At 46.3% G+C, this 20,861-nt stretch overlaps 1 protein-coding gene across 3 annotated transcripts in view; it reads right to left on the bottom strand.

Moving 5' to 3' along the window:
* Positions 1 to 20,861, bottom strand: part of LOC139274778 (deuterosome assembly protein 1-like) — a 288,549-nt gene that overhangs the window by 66,455 nt on the left and 201,233 nt on the right. For all 3 annotated transcript variants that reach the window (XM_070891467.1, XM_070891468.1, XM_070891466.1), the window contains one exon: positions 16,349 to 16,682. In XM_070891467.1, coding sequence (XP_070747568.1) covers positions 16,349 to 16,682 — 334 coding nt within the window. The remainder of the gene's footprint in view (positions 1 to 16,348; positions 16,683 to 20,861) is intronic.

A 20,861-nucleotide genomic window follows, 5' to 3' on the forward strand; every position in this document is an offset into this window, starting at 1 on the left:
CAGTACAAACCGGACGGTCTGCACCTGGGCAGGACCGGAACCAATGTCCTGGGGGGAGTGTTTGCTGGTGTTGTTGGGGAGGAGTTAAACTAACATGGCAGGGGAATGGGAACCTGTGCAGGGAGACAGAGGGAAATAAAATGGAGGCAGAAGCAAAAGATAGAAAGAAGAATAGTAAAAGTGGAGGGCAGAGAAACCCAAGGCAAAAAACAAAAAGGGCCACATTACAGCAAAATTCTAAAGGGGCAAAGTGTGTTAAAAAGACAAGCCTGAAGGCTCTGTGCCTCAATGCGTGGATGATGTGGAATCGGTATGGGTGGAGCTGCGGAATACCAAAGGGCAGAAAACTCTAGTGGGAGTTGTGTACAGACCACCAAACAGTAGTAGTGAGGTTGGGGGCAGCATCAAACAAGAAATAAGGGATGTGTGCAATAAAGGTACAGCAATTATCATAGGCGACTTTAATCTACATATTGATTGGGCTAACCAAACTGGTAGTAATTTGGTGGAGGAGGATTTCCTGGTGTGTATTAGGGATGGTTTTCTTGACCAATATGGCGAACCAATTAGAGATCTCGCCATCCTAGACTGGTGTCGAATGAAAAGGGACTAATTAGCAATCTTGTTGTGCGAGGCCCCTTGGGGAAGAGTGACCATAATATGGTAGAATTCTTTATTAAGATGGAGAATGACACAGTTATTTCGGAAACTAGTGTCTTGAACTTAAGGAAAGGTAACTTCGACGGCATGAGGCGTGAATTGGCTAGAATAGACTGGCAAAGGATACTTAAAGGGTTGACGGTGGATAAGCAATGGCAAACATTTAAAGATCACATGGATGAACTTCAGCAATTGTACATCCCTGTCTGGAGTAAAAATAAAGCGGGGAAGGTGGCTCAACCGTGGCTAACAAAGGAAATTAAGGATAGTGTTAAAACCAAGGAAGAGGCATATAAATTGGCTAGAAAAAGTAACAAACCTGAGGACTGGGAGAAATTTAGAATTCAATAGAGGAGGACTAAGGGTTTAATTAAGAGGGGAAAAATAGAGTATGAGTGGAAGCTTGCAGGGAACATAAAACTGACTGCAAAAGCTTCTATAAATATGTGAAGAGAAAAAGATTAGTGAAGACAAACGTAGGTCCCTTGCAGTCGGATTCAGATAAATTTATAATGGGGAACAAAGAAATGGCAGACCAATTGAACATATACTTCGGTTCTGTCTTCACGAAGGAAGACACGAATAACCTTCCGAATGCACTAGGGGACAGTGGGTCGAGTGAGAAGGAGGAATTGAAGGATATCCTTTTTAAGTGGGAAATTGTGTTAGGGAAATTGATGGGATTGAAGGCTGATAAATCCCCAGGGCCTGATAGTCTGCATCCCAGAGTACTTAAGGAAGTGGCCCTAGAAATGTGGATGCATTGGTGATCATTTTCCAACAGTCTATCGACTCTGGATCAGTTTCTATGGACTGGAGGGAAGCTAATGTAACCCCACTTTTAAAAAAAGGAGCGAGAGAGAAAACGGGTAATTATAGACCGGTTAGCCTGACATCAGTAGTGGGGAAAATGTTGGAATCAATCATTAAGGATGAAATAGCAGTGCATTTGGAAAGCAGTGACAGGTTCGGTCCAAGTCAGCATGGATTTATGAAAGGGAAATCATGCTTGACGAATCTTCTGGAATTTTTTGAGGATGTAACTAGCAGAGTGGACAAGAGAGAACCAGTGGATGTTGTGTATTTGGACTTTCAAAAGGCTTTTGACAAGGTCCCGCACAAGAGATTGGCGTGCAAAGTCAAAGCGCATGTTATTGGGGGTAATGTACTGACGTGGATAGAGAACTGGTTGGCAGACAGGAAGCAGAGAGTCGGGATAAACGGGTCCTTTTCAGAATGGCAGGCAGTGACTAGTGGAGTGCCGCAGGGCTCAGTGCTGGGACCCCAGCTCTTTACAATATACATTAATGATTTGGATGATTTGGATGAAGGAATTGAGTGTAATATCTCCAAGTTTGCAGATGACACTAAACTGGGTGGCGGTGTAAGCTGTGAGGGGGACACTAAGAGGCTGCAGGGTGACTTGGACAGGTAAGTGGGCAAATGCATGGCAGATGCAGTATAATGTGGATAAATGTGAGGTTATCCATTTTGGGCGCAAAAACACGAAGGCAGAATATTATCTGAATGGCGGCAGATTAGGAAAAGGGGAGATGCAACGAGACCTGGATGTCATGGTTCATCAGTCATTGAAGGTTGGCATGCAGGTACAACAGGCGGTGAAGAAGGCAAATGGTATGTTGGCCTTCATAGCTAGGGGAGTATAGGAGTAGGGAGGTCTTACTGCAGTTGTACAGGGCCTTAGTGAGGCCTCACCTGGAATACTGTGTTCAGTTTTGGTCTCCTAATCTGAGGAAGGACGTTTTTGTTATTGAGGGAGTGCAGCGAAGGTTCACCAGACTAATTCCAGGGATGGCTGGACCGTCATATGAGGAGAGACTGGATCAACTGGGCCTTTATTCATTGGAGTTTAGAAGGATGAGAGGGGATCTCATAGAAACGTATAAGATTCTGACGGGACTGGGCAGGTTAGATGCGGGAAGAATGTTCCTGATGTTGGGGAAGTCCAGAACCAGGGGACATAGTCTTAGGATAAGGGGTAGGCCATTTAGGACTGAGATGAGGAGAAACTTCTTCACTCAGAGAGCTGTTAACCTGTGGAATTCCCTGCTGCAGAGAGTTGTTGATGCCAGTTCATTGGATATATTCAAGAGGGAGTTAGATATGGCCCTTACTGCTAAGGGGATGAAGGGAAAACAGGATAGGGGTACTGAGGGAATGATCAGCCATGATCTTACTGAATGGCGCTGCAGGCTCGAACGGCCGAATGGCTTATTCCTGCACCTATTTTCTATGTTTCTATGTTTCTACTCTTTCCTGAATTCCCCCACCCGGCCCCCCCAAACCCCACACACGCCTTCATTAGTTTAAAGCCCTGTCTACTGCCCTAGTTATTCGATTCGCAAGGAACATAGACATAAACATAGAAAATAGGAGCAGTAGTAGGCCATTCGGTCTTTCGTGTCTGCACCGCCATTAAATATGATCATGGCTGATCCTCTATCTCAACACCATATTCCCGCTTTTCCCCCATACCCCTTGATGTTTTTTTTAAATCTAGAAATCTATCTCTCTCCCTCTTAAATATATTCAGTGACTTAGCCTCCACAGCCTTCTGTGGTACATAATTCTACAGGTTCACCACCCTCTGAGTGAAAACATTTCTCCTCATCTCGGTCCTAAATTTCATATCCCGTATCGTGAGACTGTGACCCCTTGTTCTGGACATCCCAGCCAGGGAAAACATCCTCCCCGCATCCAATCTATCCAACCCCATCAGAATTTTATACGTTTTATACGATAATGTTAGATTCAAGGAAGAGGCATATAAATTGGCCAGAAAAAGCAGCAAACCTGAGGACTGGGAGAAATTTAGAATTCAGCAGAGGAGGTCAAAGGGTTTAATTAGGAGGGGTGAAATAGAGTATGAGAGGAAGTTTGCTGGAAACATAAAAACTGACTGCAAAAGCTTCTATCGATATGCGAAGAGAAAAAGATTAGTGAAGACAAACGTAGGTCCCTTGCAGTCAGATTCAGGAGAATTTATAATGAGGAACAAAGAAATGGCAGGCCAGTTGAACAACTACTTTGGTTCTGTCTTCACGAAGGAAGACACAAATAACCTTGTGGAAATACTAGGAGACAGAGGGTCGAGTGAGAAGGAGGAACTGAAGGAAATCCTTATTAGGCGTGAAATTGTGTTATGGAAATTGATGGGACTGAAGGCCGATAAATCCCCGGAGTACTTAAGGAATTGGCCCTAGAAATGTGGATGAATTGGTGATCATTTTCCAACAGTCTATTGACTCTGGATCAGTTCCTATGCATTGGAGAGTAGCTAATGCAACACCACTTTTTAAAAAAGGAGGGAGAGAGAAAACTGGTAATTATAGACCGGTTAGCCTGACATCAGTAGTGGGGAAAATGTTGGAATCAATTATTAAAGATGAAATAGCAGCACATTTGGAAAGCAGTGACAGGATCGGTCCAAGTCAGCATGGATTTATGAAAGGGAAATCATGCTTGACAAATCTTCTAGAATTTTTTGAGGATGTAACGAGTAGAGTGGACAAGGGAGAACCAGTGGATGTGGTGTATTTGGACTTTGAAAAGACTTTTGACAAGGTCCCACACAAGAGATTGGTGTGCAAAATTAAAGCACATGGTATTGGGGGTAATGTACTGACATGGATAGAGAACTGGTTGGCAGACAGGAAGCAGAGAGTCGGGATAAATGGGTCCTTTCAGAATGGCAGGCAGCGACTAGTGGGGTGCCGCAGGGCTCAGTGTTGGGACCCCAGCTCTTTACAATATACATTAATGATTTAGATGAAGGAATTGAGTGTAATATCTCCAAGTTTGTGGATGACAATAAGCTGGGTGGTGTTGTGAGCTGTGAGGAGGATGCTAAGAGGCTGCAGGGTGACTTGGACAGGTTAGTGAGTGGGCAAATGCATGGCAGATGCAGCATAATGTGGATAAATGTGAGGTTATCCACTTTGGTGGCAAAAACAGGAATGCAGAATATTATCTGAATGGCAGCAGATTAGGAAAAGGCGAGGTGCAATGAGACCTGAGTGTCATGGTACATCAGTCATTGAAAGTTGGCATGCAGGTACAGCAGGCGGTGAAGAAGGGAAATGGTTTGTTGGCCTTCATTGCTAAGGGATTTAAGTAGAGGAGCAGGGAGGTCTTACTACAGTTGTACAGGGCCTTGATGAGGTCTCACCTGGAATATTGTGTTCAGTTTTGGTCTCCCAATCTGAGGAAGGACATTCTTGCTATTGAGGGAGTGCAGCGAAGGCTCACCAGACTGATTCCCAGGATGGCAGGACTGACATATGAAGAGAGACTGGATCGACTGGGCCTGCATTCACTGGAGTTTAGAAGGATGAGAGGGTCAGAGAAACATATAAAATTCTGACGGGACTGGACAGCTTAGATGCGGGTAGAATGTTCCCGATGTTGTGGAAGTCCAGAACCAGGGGACACAGTTTAAGGATAAGGGGTAAGCCATTTCGGACTGAGATGAGGAGAAACTACTTCACTCAGAGAGTTGTTAACCTGTGAAATTCCCTACCGCAGAGAGTTGATAGAAACATAGAAACATAGAAAATAGGTGCAGGAGTAGGCCATTCGGCCCTTCTAGCCTGCACCGACATTCAATGAGTTCATGGCTGAACATGCAACTTCAGTACCCCATTCCTGCTTTCTCACCATACCCCTTGATTCCCCTAGTAGTAAGGACTTCATCTAACTCCTTTTTGAATATATTTAGTGAATTGGCCTCAACAACTTTCTGTGGTAGAGAATTGCACAGGTTCACCACTCTCTGGGTGAAGAAATTCCTCCTCATCTCGGTCCTAAATGGCTTCCCCCTTATCCTTAGACTGTGTCCCCTGGTTCTGGACTTCCCCAACATTGGGAACATTCTTCTTGCATCTAACCTGTCTAACCCTGTCAGAATTGTAAACGTTTCTATGAGGTCCCCTCTCATTCTTCTGAACTCCAGTGAATACAAGCCCAGTTGATCCAGTCTTTCTTGATAGGTCAGTCCCGCCATCCCGGGAATCAGTCTGGTGAACCTTCGCTGCACTCCCTCAATAGCAAGAATGTCCTTCCTCAGGTTAGGAGAACAAAACTGTACACAATACTCCAGGTGTGGCCTCACCAAGGCCCTGTACAATTGTAGCAACACCTCCCTGCCCTTGTACTCAAATCCCCTCGCTATGAAGGCCAACATGCCATTTGCTTTCTTAACCGCCTGCTGTACCTGCATGCCAACCTTCAATGACTGATGTACCATGACACCCAGGTCTCTTTGCACCTCCCCTTTTCCTAATCTGTCACCATTCAGATAATAGTCTGTCTCTCTGTTTTTACCACCAAAGTGGATAACCTCACATTTATCCACATTATACTTCATCTGCCATGCATTTGCCCACTCACCTAACCTATCCAAGTCGCTCTGCAGCCTCATAGAATCCTCCTTGCAGCTCACACTGCCACCCAACTTAGTGTCATCCGCAAATTTGGAGATACTACATTTAATCCCCTCGTCTAAATCATTAATGTACAGTGTAAACAGCTGGGGCCCCAGCACAGAACCTTGCGGTACCCCACTAGTCACTGCCTGCCATTCTGAAAAGTCCCCATTTACTCCTACTCTTTGCTTCCTGTCTGACAACCAGTTCTCAATCCATGTCAGCACACTACCCCCAATCCCATGTGCTTTAACTTTGCACATTAATCTCTTGTGTGGGACCTTGTCGAAAGCCTTCTGAAAGTCCAAATATACCACATCAACTGGTTCTCCCTTGTCCACTCTACTGGAAACATCCTCAAAACATTCCAGAAGATTTGTCAAGCATGATTTCCCTTTCACAAATCCATGCTGACTTGGACCTATCATATTACCTCTTTCCAAATGCACTGCTATGACATCCTTAATAATTGATTCCATCATTTTACCCACTACCGATGTAATTCCCTGTTTTCTCTCTCCCTCCTTTTTTAAAAAGTGGGGTTACATTGGCTACCCTCCACTCCATAGGAACTGATCCAGAGTCAATGGAATGTTGGAAAATGACTGTCAATGCATCCACTATTTCCAAGGCCACCTCCTTAAGTACTCTGGGATGCAGTCCATCAGGCCCTGGGGATTTATCGGCCTTCAATCCCATCAATTTCCCCAACACAATTTCCCGACTAATAAGGATTTCCCTCAGTTCCTCCTCCTTACTAGACCCTCCGACCCCTTTTATATCCGGAAGGTTGTTTGTGTCCTCCTCAGTGAATACCGAACCAAAGTACTTGTTCAATTGGTCCGCCATTTCTTTGTTCCCCGTTATGACTTCCCCTGATTCTGACTGCAGGGGACCTACGTTTGTCTTTACTAACCTTTTTCTCTTTACATATCTATAGAAACTTTTGCAATCCGTCTTAATGTTCCCTGCAAGTTTCTTCTCGTACTCCATTTTCCCTGCCCTAATCAAACCCTTTGTCCTCCTCTGCTGAGTTCTAAATTTCTCCCAGTCCCCGGGTTCGCTGCTATTTCTGGCCAATTTGTATGCCACTTCCTTGGCTTAAATGCTATCCCTGATTTCCCTTGATAGCCACGGTTGAGCCACCTTCCCTTTTTTATTTTTACGACAGACAGGAATGTACAATTGTTGTAGTTCATCCATGCGGTCTCTAAATGTCTGCCATTGCCCATCCACAGTCAACCCCTTCAGTATCATTCGCCAATCTATCCTAGCCAATTCACGCCTCATACCTTCAAAGTTACCCTTCTTTAAGTTCTGGACCATGGTCTCTGAATTAACTGTTTCATTCTCCATCCTAATGCAGAATTCCACCATATTATGGTCACTCTTCCCCAAGGGGCCTCGCACAACGAGATTGCTAATTAATCCTCTCTCATTACACAACACCCAGTCTAAGATGGCCTCCCCCCTAGTTGGTTCCTCGACATATTGGTCTAAAAAACCATCCCTTATGCACTCCAGGAAATCCTCCTCTACAGTATTGCTTCCACTTTGGTTCACCCAATCTATGTGCATATTAAAGTCACCCATTATAACTGCTGCACCTTTATTGCACGCACCCCTAATTTCATGTTTGATGCCCTCCCCAACATCACTACTACTGTTTGGAGGTCTGTACACAACTCCCACTAACGTTTTTTGTCCTTTGGTATTCTGCAGCTCTACCCATATAGATTCCACATCATCCAAGCTAATGTCCTTCCGAACTATTGCCTTAATTTGCTCCTTAACCAGCAATGCTACCCCACCTCCTTTTCCTTTTATTCTATCTTTCCTGAATGTTGAATACCCCTGGATGTTGAGTTCCCAGCCCTGATCGTCCTGGAGCCACGTCTCCATAATCCCAATCACATCATATTTGTTAACATTTATTTGCACAGTTAATTCATCCACTTTATTGCGGATACTCCTTGCATTAAGACACAAAGCCTTCAGGCTTGTTCTTTTAACACCCTTTGTCCTTTTAGAATTTTGCTGTACAGTGGCCCTTTTTGTTCTTTGCCTTGGGTTTCTCTGCCCTCCACTTTTCCTCATCTCCTTTCTGTCTTTTGCTTTTGCCTCCTTTTTGTTTCCCTCTGTCTCCCTGCATTGGTTCCCATCCCCCTGCCATATCAGTTTAAATCCTCCCCAACAGCACTAGCAAACACTCCCCCTAGGACATTGGTTCCGGTCCTGCCCTGGTGCAGACCGTCCGGTTTGTACTGGTCCCACCTCCCCCAGAACCGGTTCCAATGCCCCAGGAATTTGAATCCCTCCCTGTTGCACCACTGCTCAAGCCACGTATTCATCTGCGCTATCCTGCGATTCCTACTCTGACTATCACGTGGCACTGGTAGCAATCCCGAGATTACTACTTTTGAGGTCCTACTTTTTAATTTAGCTCCTCGCTCCTTAAATTCGTTTCGTAGGACCTCATCCCTTTTTTTATCTATGTCGTTGGTACCAATGTGCACCACGACAACTGGCTGTTCTCCCTCCCTTTTTAGAATGTCCTGCACCCGCTCCGAGACATCCTTGACCCTTGCACCAGGGAGGCAACATACCATCCTGGAGTCTCGGTTGCGGCCGCAGAAACGTCTATCTATTCCCCTCACCATTGAATCCCCAATCACTATTGCTCTCCCACTCTTTTTCCTGCCCTCCTGTGCAGCAGAGCCAGCCATGGTGCCATGAACTTGGCTGCTGCTGCCCTCCCCTGATGAGTCATCCCCCTCAACAGTACCCAAAGCAGTGTATCTGTTTTGCAGGGGGATGACCACAGGGGACTCCTGCACTACCTTCGTTGCACTGCTCTTCCTGTTGGTCTTCCATTCCCTATCTGGCTGTGGACCCTTTCCCTGCGGTACGACCAACTCGCTACACGTGATACTCAAGTCATTCTCAGCATCGTGGATGCTCCAGAGTGAATCCACCCTCAGCTCCAACTCTGCAACGCGGACCGTCAGGAGCTTGAGGTGGATACACTTCCCGCAGATGTAGTCGTCAGGGACACTGGTGTCGTCCCCGAGTTCCCACATGGTACAGGAGGAGCATAACACCCGACCGAGCTCTCCTGCCATGACTTAACCCTTAGATACACTTAAATTGGCAACAACAATGTTAAAAGTTACTCACTGATATAGAAGAGAAAAAAGAAAAACTACTCACCAATCACCAGCCAATCACTTACCCTCTTGGCTGTGACGTCACCTTTTCATTTCTTTCTACTTCTTTTTTGCCTTCTCCCTGTAGCTGCACAAGTCACGCTTTTTATAGGCCTCACCAACGCACCTCCTCGACGCTGCTCCCGACTGCCGCCGACGCTAGCCCCGGACTCCCTGCTGTGCCATTTATAGGCCTCTCCACGCACCTCCTCGACGCTGCTCCCGACTGCCGCCGACGCTAGCCCCGGACTCCCTGCTGTGCCTTTTATAGGCCTCTCCACGCACCTCCTCGACGCTGCTCCCGACTGCCGCCGATGATGCCAGTTCATTGGATATATTCAAGAGGGAGTTAGATATGGCCCTTACGGCTAAAGGGAGTAAGGGGTATGGAGCGAAAGCAGGAAAGGGGTACTGAGGTGAATGATCAGCCATGATCTTATTGAATGGTGGTGCAGGCTCGAGGGGCAGAATGGCCTACTCCTGCACCTATTTTCTATGTTTCAACGAGATCTCCTCTCATTCTCTAAACTCTAGTGAATACAGGCCTACTCGACCAAATCTCTCCTCATATGACAGCCCTGCCATCCCAGGAATCAGTCCTCTTCCATGAAGACAGAACCAAAGTATTTATTTAATTGTTCTGCCATTTCCTTTCCAACGGATCCATCACAGATCCAATCCATGTCTGAACCGGGGTCAAACAGGGCTGCGTCATTGCCCCAACCCTCTTCTCAATCTTTCTCACCGCCATGCTCCACCTCACAGTCAACAAGCTCCCCGCTGGAGTGAAACTAAACTACAGAACCAGTGGGAACCTGTTCAACCTGCGCCGTCTCTAGGCCAGATCCAAGACCACCCCAAACTCTGTCGTCGAGCTACAGTACGCGGACGATGTCTGCGTCTGCGCACATACAGAGGCTGCAATACGGGACCTAGTCGACGTATTTATTGAGGCCTACGAAAGCATGGGACTTACGCTAAACATCCGTAAGACAATGGTCCTCCACCAGCCTGTCCTCACCGCACAGCAATGCTGCCCCGTCATCAAGATTTACGGAGCGGCCCTGGACACCGTGGACCACTTCCCATACCTCGGGAGCCTCCTATCAACAAGAGCAGGCATCGACGACGAGATCCAACACCGCCTCCAATGCGCCAGTGCAGCCTTCCGTCGCCTGAAGAAAAGAGTGTTTGAAGACCAGGCCCTCAAAACTGCCACCAAGCTCATGGTCTACAGGGCTGTAGTAATACCTGCCCTCCTGTATGGCTCAGAGACATGGACCATGTACAGTAGACATCTCAAGTTGCTGGAGAAATATCACCAACGATGTCTCCGCAAGATCCTATAAATCCCCTGGGAGGATAGGCGCACCAACATCAGCGTCCTCATTCAGGTTAACATCCCCAGCATTAAAGCACTGACCACACCTGATCAGCTCCGCTGGGCAGGCCACATAGTCCAAATGCCAGACACGAGACTCCCAAAGCAAGTGCTCTACTCGAAGCTCCTTCATGGCAAACAAGCCAAAGGTGGGCAGCGGAAACGCTACAAGGACACCCTCAAAGCCTCCCTGATGAAGTGCAACATGCCCACTGACACCTTGGAGCCCCTGGCCCAAGACCGCCCTAAGTGGAGCAAGTGCATCCGAGAGGACGCTGAGCACCTCGAGTCTCAACATCGAGAGCATGCAGAAATCAAGCGCAGACAGCGGAAAAAGCGTGCGGCAAATCAGTCCCACCCATTCCTTCCCTCAACGACTATCTGTCCCACCTGTGACAGAGTCTGTGGCTCTTGTATTGGACCGCTCAGCCATCAAAGAACTCACTTCAGGAGTGGAAGCAAGTCTTCCTCGATTCCGTGGGACTGCCTATGATGATGATTATAAATTCTGCCGTTTCTGTCTGTAAAAGACCTACATTTGCCTTCACTAATCTTTTTCTTTTTACATACTTGTAGAAACTTTTGCAGTGGGTTTTATGTTCCTTGCAAGTTTACTCTCATACTCTATTTTTCCCCTCATAATCAATCTCTTCGTCCTTTTTTGCTGAATTCTAAACTGCTCCCAATCCTCAGGCTTGCTACTTTTTATGGCAACTCTGTATAACTCCTCTTTGAATCTAATACTCTCCTTAATTTATTTTGTTAGCCATGGTTGGGCCTCTATTCCTTTTGTGTTTTTACGCCAGAAAGGAATGTCTAAATGTTGCAATTCATGCTTCGTTCCTTAAATGTTAGCCATTGCCTATCCACTGTCATGCCTTTTAATGAACCTTCCCAATCTATCATAGCCAATTCATTCCTCATAGCTTCGTAGTTTCCTTTGTTTAGATTTAGGACCCTAGTTTCAGATTGGACTACTTCACTTTCCATCTTAATAAAGAATTCAATCATGTTATGGTCACTCTTCCCTAAAGAACCCCGCACAACAAGACTGTTAATTTATCCCTTCTCATTACACAATACTCAATCTAGGATAGCCTGCTCCCTAGTAGGCTCCTCAACATACTGGTCTAAAAAACCATCTCGTACACACTCTAAGAACAGATCCCTCTTTCCTCAGTACTGGCGCCAGTGCCCCATGAAGCAAAACCCCTGCCTCACACACCACTCTTTTTGAGCCACGCATTTAATCTTCCAATCTGCTTATACCTATGCCAATTGGCGCGTGGCTCAGGTAACAATCCGGAGATTATTACATTTGAGTTTGTGCTTTTTAATTTGGACCCCAACTCCTGAAACTCTCTCAGCAAAACCTCATTCCTAGTTCTACCTCTGTCGTTGGTTCCTACATGGACCATGACAACTGGATCCTCCCCATCCCACTCAAAGTTCTCCAGGAGATGTCTTTAACCTTGGCACCAGGCAGGCAACATAACCTTTGGAACTCCCGGTCACAGCTGCAGAGAATAGTATCTATCCCTTTGACTATACTACATTTCCTTTCACTCCCCACACTTGAATGGCCTCCCGCACCATGGTCAGCTTGTTCATCCATCCTGCAGACTTTTCCCTCATCCACACAGGCAGCAACATCCTCATATCTGTTGCATAAGGACAAATGCCAAGGCTCCTCCAGCATTGCACCTGAGGTCCCCCTACCTGCCCGAGTTGCAGTCATACCCTCCTGTCCCTGACCACTAACCAGACCTGTACCACTGCCTAACCTAAGGGGTGTGACTGCCTTCTGGATCAAAGTGTCCAGGTAACTCTCCCCCTCCCTGATGCCCCGCAATGTCTGCACCTCAAACTCCTCAAGTTCCTCAAGATGCAGCCACTTACTACAAACATGGTTGTCCAGGATGACAATGCTCTCCACTAACTCCCACATGCTGCTGTTGCGGCACACCACCTGCACTGCCATCCCTAGATGACCTTGTTCTATTTAATTAAATTTGTATTTAAGTAACATAGTTTACAGTTTAGTTTCTTGACTACTTATTTGATCTAGATTAAGTTATGTGCAATGAAATTAAATATCTAGGTAACACAAAGCACTACAAGTAGTGTAGGTAAAAAGCAGCAACTCCTTCCCCTCTTCTCCAAATTTCCACTCTTTCCAAATTCCCAAATAAAACACTCTGTTTAAGTGCACTGCATTTAATCCCACTCTGTGCAGAACGTTCTCCACCATTCAAAGCCTCTCCACCATCTACAAGGTGTTAGGAATGTGATGGAATACTCACCATTTGCCTGGATAGGTGCAGATGAAAAAACAACACCAAACAGCACAGAGCAGTCCGCTTGCTCGGTGCCCTTGCCTTTGACCTCAATTTAGAATCCCTACGCTACTGGGGCACTATATATTTATAGAATCTCCGAATGGTTACAGCACGGAAGATGGCCATTCGACCCGTCGAGCCTGTACTGATATTTAGCTAGTCTCACTCCCCCTGCCCTTTTCCCGTAGCCCTGCAAATATTTTTCCTTCAGATACTTATCCAACTCCCTTTTGAGATAAGATTGAGCCTGCCTTCACCTTTCAGGCAGTGCATTCCAGATCCCAACCACTCTCTGCGTAAAACGTTTTTTCTTACGTTGCCTTTGGTTCTTTTGCCAATCACTTAAATCTGTGTCCTCTGGTTCTCGACCCTTCTGCCAATTGGAACAGTTTCTCTCTATCTACTCTGTCCAGACCCCTCATGATTTTGAACACAACTATAAAATCTCCTCTCAATCTTCGTTGCTCCAAGGAGAACAATCCCAGCTTCTGCAGTCTATCAATGTAACTGAAGTCCCTCATTCTTGGAATCATTCTCGTAAATCTTTTCTGCACCTTCGCTAAGGTCTTCACATCCTTCCTAAAGTGTGGTGCCCAGAATTGGGCACAATACTCCAGTTGGGACCAAACCAGTGCTTTATACAGGTTCATCATAATTTCCACTTTTGTACTCTGTACCTTTATTTACAAAGCCCAAGATCCCGAAAGCCTTCTCAACCTGCCCTGCCACCTTCAATGATTTGTGCACACATACCCCCAGATTTCTCTGTTCGTGAACCCCCTTTAGGATTGTACCATTAAAAGTTTATATGTCCTCTCCTCATTCTTTCATTTCACACTTTTCTGTGTTAAATTCCATCTGCCACATGTCCACCCATTTCACCAGCCTGTGTATATCTTCCTGAAGTCTATCACTCTCCTCCTCACTGTTCACTATACTTCCAAGTTCATATTGTCTACAGTTTGGACTGTAGCAACTCACCAAGCTTACTTTGCCACAACTTCCCAGCCATGCAACACCGAACACCAAGACAGATGAGAGCAGCAATGTCATGGGAACATTATCACCTCCAAGTCACCTACCATCTTGACTTGATCATACATTGCCATTCCTTCTTTGTTGCTGGGTCAATATCCTGGAATTCCCTACTTAACACCATGGCAGAAGCACTTTCACCACAAGCAGTACAGCAATTCAAAAAGGTCCAACGACTTTACTCAATAATAAATGTATCCTTGCCAGTGTTGCCCACATCCCGGGAACAAGTTCAAAAAAATTTGGGCCTAGAAATTCGATGCTTAAATGCAGGCCGTTAAGGCTGGTTTTGTAGAAAAAAATAAATCGCTTCAGACATGGGATAAGGTGGCCACCATTTTGGTAAGGGCCAGGGTGCTGCTGCTTATAGCGCTGGCTTCACAAATTTAAATAAAGCAGATTGTGACATCAATTCCTTATTTAACGCTACAACTGCTAATTTAGACGTTCTCACTCTCCATTATGCTGTGTCCTAAATTCGCATAGAAAAGTGCACGTGAAGCAGCCCTGCAGAGACGCCATTAACACTTCTTAAAGGGACACAAACATCTTTCGGATAATTTTGGATTTCAGCTTTTGGACTTTTTTTTTTAATAGTTTATTGAAGTGGAGTGCAGGGAGCGCTGCTGGACGCTTGCAAGGCTTCAGATGATACAGGGAAGTCTCCGAGAAGTCAGACATTTTGGAAATACTCAGCAGGTTAGGCAGCATCGGTGGAGGCAGATGCAGCCTGACCTGCTGATTATTTTCAGCAATTTCTGCTTTTATTTAAGATTTCCAGCATCTGTAGTATTTAGCCTCCGAGAAGACCACTTGTTCACAGTCCTGGGGGTCACATGGAGATGGAATAGAGGCAGCAAAGGGGCCAAGCTGCTCGCAGAGGGAAGAGGAAGAAGCAGAAGAGGAGGACGCAGAAGAGAAGAATGCAACCTCGATGGCCTCTTTCTGGCCGGGTTGGCCCGACAATTATGTCCCTGGGTTCGGCTGGGCTGCTAATCCCTCTTAGGTGGCAGGTCGCCGGCCCGGCCAAAACCCTCCTTAGTGGCCCAGTGGACCTAACTAAAATAATCGCAGCGGTCGCAGTGGCTCTCCCGTTTAAGTGAAGGGGAGAGACGTGGTGACGTGCCAGCATGATGATGTCATCAGCGCTACGTTGATGACTGACTGTGCCGGACACTCCTCCCGCTCCCCCTTCCACCCCTCTTATGGCGGACACTCCGCTCCCGCCGCCACTATGACCGACTTCCGTCCTGCTCAAAAAAAAAGACAAAGAGCTGAATTTTGTGCAAAAGGCCACTGCATCCGCCGCGGCGGTGAAAACACCGGAAAAATGGTAGGTGTGACCTGTTTCTGGCGGGGGTGAATTTCGGCACCGTATTCTTTGTGAATGTGGAATACTTATTGAACCAGTTATCATGCTGTTACTTATGCCTAAGTTTGTCAGCTTTGAAAAACATTGGTTCAGAATTAATATCTTCCTCAACACTTAGAATTATAGAACAAAACAGCACAGAAGGAGGCCATTCAGCTCATCATGCCTGTGCTGGTTCTTTGAAAGAGCGATCCAATTAGTCCCACTCATTCCCTGCTCTTTCCCCATAGCTCTGGAAAATTTCTCCTTTTCAAGTATATGTCCAATTCCCTTTTGATAGTTACTACTGAATCTGGTTCCACCGCTCTTTCAGGCAATGCATTCCAGATGCAGGAGGATCAGTAACTAGAGAACACATGTTGGCAAAAGAACCAGTGGCTCTCCTATTTCTAATTATGTGGACTTGCATAATTAATAATATACTTTGGTTATGTAAGAAAGACAGACTTGCATTTCGATAGCACTTTTGATGTTCTCAGCTTGTCCCAAAGCGCTTCACAGCCAATACATTTGAAGTGGAGTCACTGTTGTTATGTTGACAAATGCAGCAGTGACCCTTTGCACAGCAAGGTTTCGCATACAGCAAATAAGATTAACAATTAGTTAAACTGTTTTTCCTGGTGTAGTTTGAGAGAAAAATGTTAACCAGGATGCCAGGAGAACTCACCTACTCTACTTTAAATAGTTTATGGGGTCCACCTGAGCAGCCTGACAGGACCTCCATAATGTCTTATCCGACAGGCAGCACTCTGACAATGCAGCATTCCCTCAATACTGTACCAAAATGCCTGTCTAGATAGTGGTACTTGAACTCTTCCAATTTAGAGGTGAGAATGCTACTAACAAACTAAGCCAGAAATACTCATTTTCTGAGAGTTATATTATAAATTCTTAAAAACATAAACACTCACCAGTGGCAGGAAACTCTCCTGAGTATAAATGGAGGTTAGAGAAATGCCAGGCCTATTTATATCAGCAAACGGTTCACTTGCAATATCACTGCAATGGCAAAAGGAGTGGCCGTTATCTGCAGACAGTTCTGTAAGTGTTGGCTTTCTTTCCAGTGAGAACTCCCTACTTTTTGTGCTTGTAAATTGAGGTGCAGAAATCCTGAAGTTGTTTTGAATGCTGCAGTCCTTCTGAAGATTCCTAATTTTATCCTCGTAATGTTGTATAGTTTCATCCTGTTTGGTTTTCATGGTCCTCATTTGATGCTCATTTTCCTGTTGCAGTTTTTTAACTCTCCTAAAATTCCAAAATAATCGTAGACATTTCATAGAAATTAATAGAATTTCTGACCTATCAAACACAGTTTACCCAACTATGCAAGTGAACATGAATATCTCATGTCATCACAGAGCTGTTATTATTTATGATTATTCCCCATCTCTCCTAAAAAAGCTGACTTCTTCTGAGAAATGATTCCAGAGGCGCTGACTGCTCTCCTATACCTCAACCAAATGGTCACATGTAAGCACAGCAGGTTATTCAAACATATAGGGCAAGGGTTATCATAGCCAAGCCCATCCCGTCCTCACCTGACATCGACACAGGTGCACTTCCCAGAATAAATCACTGAGCAGTGAATGAACAACTTGCATTTATATGGCATCTTCAATATAGTAAAATGTCCCAACACCAATGAAAGCTGATTTCCTCCCTTTTTCCCCAGGAGTGTCAAGGCCTTATAGCTCTAGCTGAGATCAGCTAACTTCAGAACAGACAGGAGGTTGAATCTGGGATCTTCCTGGCCTCCATGGCTCAACATCACAATAACTAGTGCACCAACCAACTAAGCCATCAATGAAGCTTGCTCAGGTCAAAATGGTCGGCCCGCTCTGATCATGCACCTGTTTACGTGGGTTCGGGGATTGCACTAAATTGCTTCCATGTTGGCTTAACATGAAATACGTGAGCTGCTAGTGCTGACGGGGGCGGGTTGAAATCGAACGTCACTGGCACCAATTAAAAGCAGCCAACACCTCTTAAAAGGGAGGTGCACGGTGGCTGCAATCAGCTTCATTCTGAGCAGCACTGAAATGGCAGGCATAATAGATGCTGGAAGGACGCTTTAATTTTCAGATACAATTTTGGAGATGCTGGTGGAGGAGATACCTTATCTTGGCACTCAATGGCAAAAAGGTACCCTGGCTCGCTTTGCCACAACAGTGGGCAGAGGTATCAGAGTACGTAGTACCAGAAGCCTTACTCCAAGCATCTGCCTGCAAGAAAAAAAAGTTCAATGACCTGACAAGGTTTCTTACAGTAAGACTCTTAACTCACATCGATAAATTGTTTCTGCTTAGCCCTGCAGTACATGTAGCACCAGCATTCATAACCCTTCCCTCACCACTTCCCACCACTCCATTCACTGCAGCATACTTTACCCCACCTTCTTCTAACTGCTCCTAACCCACTCTGCACCTGCTGCTGTCCTCCTCACACCTGTGCCATCTTTCACATACCAGAAACACTATTCTATCCTTATAGGAACATCCTCAAAACATCTCATTAGCCTAACACTAGCACACTCCATTCTTTCTGGCAGTTGAAGCTGGCTCCCAAATAAAAAGGGAACAGCCAAAGGAGGTAGCCCAGTAACCATACACATCCTGTCCCCTCTGGAAGTGACTGTCATGGATATTATGGGCAGGGGAGGCGTCAGGAATGTGGTGTTGGGAGAGGCTGGAGGACAAATTTCATAGTGTTTATGGTCATCTCATCTTTCCATTTTCCATGACATTTTACCCTCACACACTATGCAGGACAAAGAGCTGCTGTATTGTTTCCCTCCATCTGTCTCTGCTCACTGTGACTAACTGCTAACCCTTGTCCTTCTCTTCTCTTTCAGATCCTGAAACTCTAAAGGGCACAGCAGGACCGGAGAAAGAGGGACTGGTGCAACTCTCATTGTATGCGTGTTGTGCATCTGTGCCCAGGTTCCTGACAGGAGCCATGAGCTAGGAATTCAGGAGACAGCTCTTGTCCTCAAGCAGTCAGCCTCAGTGGAAGGCGCAAGATGAAGATATCATGACCACTGTCAGGATACCGGGCACAGACCTGCATAACTCGTTGCTTATGGTCGCAGACAGGTTGCACACTTAAGGAATAGAAGCCCTTCCTGTTGTTATACAGGGCTTGGTCTTGAAATTCCCCAGTGCCCTGATTGGGGACCGAAGTCCCGCCCCAGCCACAAAATTGCGGTTACCGCCACTCACAGAAGTGGAGCGCAATCTTGCGCACGCCACTTCCTGTTACGGCGGGATCCGGGACGCTACATGTGCACGTTCGACAGCGCTATGCGGCTGCTCCACATAGTGTTGATGCGTTTCAATGCTCCTCCCCTTTGGTTGAAGGGGAGGGCCGCTGCGCACTCTGCCGGGTCTCTGATGCCTTCCACTGGGCCACCAGGGCGGCGTGCTGCTGAGGCCGTAATGCCGGGTTGCACAATGGCGGCCTGGACCATGCCAAAGAAACAAAGAAGGGGCCTACTGGTGAGTCAGCCGGAAAAGAAATGGCGGTGCGCGGCGCTACCGACCTCCCCTTTAACTTCCACTCCGCGAGCGGATGTCGGCCCGGTCCGTGACCCATGTGGCTTGTGCTGACACTGCTTGTGGCAGCCCCACGGGCGTTGGCAAATTTCTGCCGCCAGGCGGAAAGGGGTCGGTGCACGGCATTAAAGGGTCACCGCGCATGCGATGATATTATTGCCGATTGCGCGGCGTCCCGGGGTGCTACCGGCAGGGTGCGGCTCAACCATAGCAGCGCCTCCGCTAACTCCCACGCAATTTCGCGGGAGCCGGTAGTGCCACTCTCGGCGAAAACAGTTTTGTGTCCCGTTAGTGCCCCCTGAATGCGTTAACGGGAGTCGCAAAACAGGGCAATTTCGACCCCTAATTTTTAATCTTCAATCAGTTAGGGGTTCAGGGTCCCACTTGCAGAGTAGCTTTGAGCCACTCTGCTCTCCACCAATTAATCGGATGCACCCTTGCAGGCACAGGCCACCCACTTCGAATATGTAATAGATCTTATCCTCACAATTTGGTATAGGTCTGAGTCACCCAATATCAGCAGACGTATGGCCCACCATGTCACATTTCCACCTTTTGCTGAAGAATGATGTCAAGATGTGAATACAGCAGAGAGCGAAAAATCATGAGGGGAAAAAGTTGAATTAAAAAGTTTCTTATCTGAATCAGTACTGTAGATGTCACAAGACTGATATTATGTAACAGGCGCCACATATATCATTCTGGCACTGCTACACTGCATCATGAGATGGGGGTACTGTTGCAGACTCCAATGAAGCTACCATGCATTAAATTGATGCCTTCAACAAGAAAAAAGCTCCCTTGTTACTGCGAATAAGGGATCTTAAAGTGGAAGAAGGGGTTTTAACTTCTGAATGCAAGTGCTGTTAGGGGAAATGGCGGCACATATAGTAAGATCCCAAGTGTTCGTACCTCCCTTAACCAGTAGTGTGTAGGGTTAGTTGTACAGCTCATAGAGGCCAAGTTTCGGCCTGAGTTGCTCCTGTTTTTTTGGAGCAACTGGTTTCGAATGGAGTACCTTAGAAATTGCAATTCTCTGCATTGAGTTTGCTCCAGTTCTAGTCAGTTAGAACAGTTTCAGTTTGGAACAGATTTTTTTTTTCAAAAGGGGGCGTGTCCGGCCACTTACGCCCGTTTTGAAAGTTTAGGCAGTGAAAACTTACTCCAAACTAACTTAGAATGGCGTAAGTGTAGATTTTTGTACGCTCAGAAAAACCTTGTCTACACTTAGAAAATCTGGCGTATGTTACAAATCAGGCATAGGGAATGGGGGGGGGGGTTTAAAGGGACGTTTACAAACATTAAACACTTCAGTTTTACAAATAAAGAGCCATCATCAATAATAAATGATAAATACATCAATAAATCAACCAATAAATCAATCAAAAAATTAATAAAAAATAAAAAAAATAAAAAAATCAATAAATAAAACATTTTCTACTTACCGACTGCAGCACCGGGAGTCCTCCAACAGTCCTCCTTCTCCCACCCCCACCCTCACCCCTCTCCTCCTTCTCCCCCCCATCTCCTCCTTCTCCCCCCCCCCCCCCCAGTGTGTCTCTATCTCTCTGTCTGTCTGTTTGTGTGTCTCTCTCTCACTGTCTGTCAGTGTCTGTGTTTCTGACAGCAAGGGGAGGGGGGAGGGGAGGGGGAGAAGGAGGAGGGGGGGAGAAGGAGAGGGAGGGAAGAAGAGGGGAGGGGAGGGAATGAGAGGGGAGGGGAGGGAATGAGAGGGCAGGAAGGGAGGGAGGGAAGGAGCGGGGAGGGAAGGAGAGGGGAGGGAGGGAAGGAGGAGGGAGGGAAGGAGAGCGAAGGGAGAATGAGGCTGAACGGGCCGGGCCCAAGACTTCGGGCTAAATTTACAAGGCGTCGG

The sequence above is a fragment of the Pristiophorus japonicus genome, chromosome 10, assembly GCF_044704955.1.
Source record: "Pristiophorus japonicus isolate sPriJap1 chromosome 10, sPriJap1.hap1, whole genome shotgun sequence".
In the NCBI taxonomy this organism is placed as follows: domain Eukaryota; kingdom Metazoa; phylum Chordata; class Chondrichthyes; family Pristiophoridae; genus Pristiophorus; species Pristiophorus japonicus.